This window comes from Nyctereutes procyonoides, unplaced genomic scaffold, assembly GCF_905146905.1.
Source record: "Nyctereutes procyonoides isolate TBG_1078 unplaced genomic scaffold, NYPRO_anot_genome, whole genome shotgun sequence".
Classification (NCBI taxonomy): domain Eukaryota; kingdom Metazoa; phylum Chordata; class Mammalia; order Carnivora; family Canidae; genus Nyctereutes; species Nyctereutes procyonoides.
This window is the reverse complement of record NW_026575146.1, coordinates 6,815,199-6,821,005: the sequence shown is the minus strand read 5'-3', so window position 1 is coordinate 6,821,005 and position 5,807 is coordinate 6,815,199. Positions and strand designations below refer to the sequence as shown.

Genomic DNA, 5,807 nt, shown 5'->3' with positions numbered 1-5,807 from the left:
CATAGTCTATGGTTACTTTCTTTGAAGTTTGTTTGTTGCTGGTTGATTTAGGGAGACCCTGGGCCCTGGGGCCTCAACCCAGACCATCCCAAGGAGTCACTGAAGGTTCTTGGTCTTGTCCTGAGAAAGAAATCAAGGATAGACATGCAACACACGGGATGAGTGACATAAGCAGGAAAGGCTATTAAAGTGATACTCTTGAAATGTGAGAGCAGGTGAGAGAGAGAGTGTGTGCATCCACAGGGGTTGACAGTTGTTAACTAGAGGTGGAATATTTATTACTTGGTGTAGGGATTTCCTGCTTTTTCTTCTTGTTTGGTCAGGGGTTCCTTGTCTTGGCACCACCATCTTGAGCCTGGCTGGTTTGATTTGACTTCAGCTTCTTGTGAAGTGCCACCAGGCAGGCTTCTTACATTTCTAAGAGTTGCCCCGATTTCCTCATTGGTGACCTCCAGCTATTTGGTTAAAAATTAACTGCCTACTCTAACATGTTTGATCTGGATAAAAGAAGGCCAGTAATGCAGACCCACTTAATAGATATCAGGAAAGCCCTATAATCTGACTCACAATTTATCACCAAATGGATGTGACTTGCATTTTAAATAGCCAGCAGAATGCCAGGCACATAGTGAGAACTTAAATGTGATGGACAGATGATATTATGGACTGAATTTGTCCCTCCAAAATTCATGTTGAAATTCCCAACATGAAGGTAATAGAATGGGAGTCTTTTGGAAGTAATTGGGATATGACGGTGGAGCCTCTATAGGCTTTAAAGACACTCAGAATTGCTTGTTGTAGCCTGCCTCTCTCTGTCAGGTGAAGACACAAGGAGAAAACTGCTGTGTGCAAGCTGGGAAGGGGTCCTCACTAGACTCCAGATCTTCTGGCCTTTTGATCTTAGACTCCCCAGCCTCCAGAACTGAGAAATAGATATTTACTTTCTAAGTCACCTGGCACATGCTATTCTGTTATAGCAGCCCAAGCTGGCTAAGATCATTGGATGGAATAGGTGGGACAGCTGTAAAAGTGAGGGGGGAAATGGGCTTAAAAACATCGAGTCTTTTAATTAAGAGGAACTTTCAAGAGAAAAATGACATGAGAAATTTCAAAGTGACACCAAATCTTTGTTCTTAGACTAATTTTCACACTCCAAAGCCAGAGCCCTAAGACTTTTTCTAATGATGAACTACTTGGCTTTTCTTGGGTCCATAAGTCTTGGCTCCCAGGGGATTTTGGACTTGATTGTCAACTCATCTTTGATGATAGACCAGGTGCTATGTGTCTCCAGCTACTTCAATTAACCAGTGAGCACTTGGTGAAAGTGAATCTCTATCAGTTATGAGGGAAGAGATCCAGTAGACAAGGAAGAGGTGGGAGAGGGGAGAGGGAAGAAAATGTGGGGAGATGGAGGAGGAGATGGGAAAATCAGGGAGAGGAGAAGAGGCAGTAGGAAGACAGGAATAGGAAGTTGGTGATGGGAGTGGGGGGTAGGGGGGTGACCGGTGGAGAGGAAAGGAACTCACTTTATCGTCAACAGTCGCACTCACACTGGACGGGGTTTTGAGGAGAGTGGTGAACTTTGCTTTGTGATGTCTTTTCTTTTCTTTTCTTTTTTTTAATGAGTAATCATATTTTGACCATGTACAAAACTTTCCCTCAGCACCCCTTGCTCCTGTCTGATTCCAGCAGAGCCATCAACCATGTTGATGTGATGACTTTGGGAGGTACCTGCCCCACAGCCACTTCCTGCCTCTTACTCTCCAAGGGTGTGCTCATCAGGAATGTGGCCAGTATCTTACATTGCAGGTCTTTTGTCATTGCTGCCACTGGCACAAGCCTGAAAGACTGTGAGTATCCTGGGATCTGGGGACCTGGCTGGGGAGATAAGAAAGGGGAGGAAGACATGGGGCTTCCCCATGTCTCAGGCAAGTGCCAAGCTATCCTTGTGCTCTTTTTTTTTTCCAGGTTCATAATTTATTGTACAAATTGAGTATCACATGATGAGTTGACATTAGCATCTCCAAGCATGGGAACTTAACAGATGAGGTCCAAGTTAAAGTCCATTTATGTTGCTTTCACAGCTGGTGTTTTTTTAGACCTTAATTTGAAGTATAAAATCTTCAAAGCAATGCCTCCTTATGTGGCCAATACACAATTCATTCTACCTGTGAGAGTATAAGAGTTGAAATATTTTTTGATGCTAGTAAAATGGAATTGGGCATCAGTTTCTGGACCTGCCATGGTTTCAATCTTGCAAAAGGTAGCAATTCCACTGGTTGTGTCCTTCAACATATGCAGCTAACCTGCGGCCGCTTGAAAGAAGCCGCCTCTATCCTTGTGCTCTTAAGGACAGGGACCCCAGCCTAAGGCACTCTGCCTGTACTGTGCTCCTCCCATAGGGCAGCTCTCTGTCTCCTGCCAGTTCCCACCTTCTACTCCAGAAAGCCTCTTCAGGTTACCCAGGAACCATCATGAATCTGGCATGCATCCTATACTGTCTTTTTTCCCCCCTTTCTGTTGAAAGTCCTCTCTGTTAGCTAGATTTCAAGTCCCAGGAGGGCAGACAGTGCCTTGTAGTTTCTCTACCTAAGAACTTGGCAGATGTCACTTAAAGTATTTGTCACATATATCCTTCTGGTAACAGTATGTGCCCTTCGAGGGCTCTATGGCAGGTAGTATCAAAGTGCTTTACTGAAGCTCAGCCATAAGAGATGGGGACTAAGGATGCAGAAGATGGAGCGTGCTGGGATGGAGACCCCTTTCTCTGCAGTAGGCCTTTCAGAGAGTCTTGGGACCCCAGTTGCCTTTTTCTTTCACAGATGCTCATTCTCTCTGCCTCAACTTCACCCTCAAATCTCAGGCCAGACCTGAACACCCTTGGTATGAAGTGCAGGGCTCAGTGGATAAAAAGCCTTTCCTTCAGTATGACAGTGATAGCAGCAAGGTCAGACCTTTGGGTCTCCTGGGGAAGAAGGTAAATGCCACCAAAGCATGGACAGAATTGACCCAGATGGTGGCAGATGTGGGGCAAGAGCTCAGGATGATCCTGCCTGACATCAGACTGGAGAACAACATGACCAAGGGTAAGTAGAGGAAGGGGCTGGGGAGATGGAGGCAGTCAGCAAGAGAGGAAAAGAGCACAGCACATGCAGGGAAGGGGCTCATGTACAAAACCTCAACATAGGTCCCACCTCTGAGACACGCTGGACCTACTGGGAGATCAGGGAGCTCAAAGAGTCCAAGCCAATGACTGTGTGTGGATTGCAGGTCCTCCCACACCGCACAAACTGCTGTCTTGTCAGCGTGAAGCGGAATGATGCACTGCTGCGTCCTAGCACTTCAATATCAGCAGACAAATGACCCTCTTCTTTGATGCAATGAAAATAAGCTGAACAGTCGTGAATCCTGGAGCCAGAGGTATCAAGGAGGAGTGGGAGAGTAAGGGAATGGCAGATTATTTCAGGAGGATCTCAATGGGAGACTGCAATCAATGGCTTCAGGAATTCTTAGAACATTGGGAGAAAATGCTGGAGCCTAAATGAGCACGGTAAGAAGGTTGCAGCAGCTCTCTTTATAGGTCTAATGCCTTCCCTGTGTGGATAGGAGGATGTGTGTGTAATTGGAGGTTTGATGGATCAGTTGCCTGACTGATCTCTTGGTGGACTGGAAAGTCAGTGACTGCCATAGGCCCTCCTGCCTATGCTCCTTTCTGTCTGCCCTCCCTCTGCTCAGGGGCTCTCTTCCCTGCTAACCAATGATCCAGTCACCCTGCACTGCTAGGCAGTCCCTAAACCTATAAATATCATTGTGCTTCCAGCCCTCTCTTCTTCCTCTGTTTTATTTATCCTTTAACCAGCACAAATGTCACTTCCTAGGAAGCCCTCACAACTTCCCCCAGACAGAATGAAGCATCCTCAGTTCTGTCACCTTTATAAAGTTCTGCCCACAGTGAACACATAAAACTGTATGATAACCAGGTGGACATCAGCTGTATCCCTCAGTAGGAATATGAGCTCCATGAGGATAGGGCACAACCTGGATCTGATAGAGTGACTGCCACAGCATGAATCAATTTGGGCATGCCATAGGTTGCCTAGGGAAGGTAAGTGTTCAAGAAGGTATTTTATTTGTTTTTATTACAATATAATTAACTTACAGTATATATTAATTTCACAATACAATATAATGATTCAATAATTCTATGCATTACTCAGCACTCATCAGAATAAGTGGATACTTAATTCCCTTTACCTGGAAATCATTCCCTCTGGCAATTATCAGGACAGTGTTGTTGTTGCTTTTTTTTTTTTTTTTAGGTTTGACAGGGCTTCTATTTTTTGTTTGTTTTTAGCACCATCAATAACTGTTCCAATTGCCAACCAGTCTTCATCCATCCTGAAAAGGCTATGGATCATCCTAGTAGTGATCAGTTCAGTCCTAATTACTTCTGCATATCAAGTAAGTGTATAGCAAGCTTGCCTCGAGCTGTGGGGGAGAATGTAGTCTGCTAAGGACTTGGGAGAGGTGAGCCATGGGTCTCATCCAAGCCCTTGTCCACTGATCCATCTCTACAAAGAAATGAGATCTTTCTTAGTGTTGAGTCTCCACACCTCATATTGGGGCTGGAGTTATTCTGATGTTGGGATGGTAAAAGTTGGTACAGGCAGCACAATAGTGCAGTGAGGGGAGGGGCAAGCCAAGGATCTACTCCTGAAGTGGGGAAGGGTTTAAGATCTATATCCTGGGTAGGGTGTTGTTTTGTTGCAATCTACCCCAAGATTCCTCTGGCTTTTTTTTTTTTCTAAATTTGGTTTGTTTGTTTTTTTTAAGATTTTATTTATTTATCCATGAGAGACACACACAGAGAGGGAGAGAGAAAGGCAAACACAGGCAGAGGGAGAAGCAGGCTCCATGCAGGGAGCCCGACGTGGGCCTCGATCCTGGGACTCCAGGATCATGACCTGGGCTGAAGGTGGCGCTAAATCGCTGAGCCACCCAGGCGAGCTACTCTCCTCTGGCTTTTTGATGAAAAAATTTTTTGATCTAGGAGGATAGCATGATGTATTCAACAATTTTTGTAATGTCATAATAGCTGTTCCATTATCAGAAGTTTCTTCTCTGGACATGAGGGAACTACAACGTAAGACCAAACCTTGGTGGCAAAAACTGACATTAATGACAATCTGACTGCCAAGGTTAAATATGACCTTTTACCACAGGTGGGTTTCTAAGAAGCTAATGAAGCTTCAGCTTCAGAAAACCTTCTTTGCACTGACTCCTCCCATGGCCCTTGAAGGGGCTCTTACAATGTGTTGGCATGGTCATTTTTTTAAATTTGCAAAAGGAAGCTATTTGCCCACAAATAAAAGAGTTTGAACAAGGAAGCTGCCCAGGTTTTGTTTTGTTTTGGCTCAAGGGAAGAATTTAGTGATTCATCAGTTACATATAACGCCTAGTGCTCATTATATCAAAGGCCCTCCTTAATGCCCATCACCAAATTGTCCCATGCCCCCACCCACCTCCCCTCCAGCAATCCTTAGTTTGTTTCCTATGATTAAGAGTCTCTTGTGGTTTGCCTCCCTCTCTGTTTTCATCTTATTTTATTTTTCCTTTCCTTCCCCTATGTTCAACTGTTTTGTTTCTTAAATTCCAAGTATGAGTGAAATCATATGATATTTGTCTTTCTCTGACTGACTTATTTTGCTTAGTGTAATACCCTCTAGTTCAATCCACATCATTGCAAATGGCAAGGTGTCATCTTTTTGATGGCTGGGTAATATTCCATTGTGTATATATACCACCTC

At 44.4% G+C, this 5,807-nt stretch overlaps 1 protein-coding gene and 1 pseudogene across 1 annotated transcript; one reads left to right on the top strand and one right to left on the bottom strand.

The window, feature by feature from the left end:
- Window positions 1-2,028: 2,028 nt before the first annotated feature.
- LOC129500965 (ATP synthase membrane subunit K, mitochondrial-like) lies at window positions 2,029-2,244 on the bottom strand (annotated as a pseudogene).
- Window positions 2,245-2,668: 424 nt separating this feature from the next.
- Window positions 2,669-3,545, top strand: LOC129499781 (retinoic acid early transcript 1E-like). The gene is given in 4 exon segments (XM_055309647.1): window positions 2,669-2,675; window positions 2,823-3,086; window positions 3,188-3,255; window positions 3,339-3,545. Coding segments are annotated over 4 exon segments (546 nt in total).
- The last annotated feature ends 2,262 nt before the right edge of the window (window positions 3,546-5,807 follow it).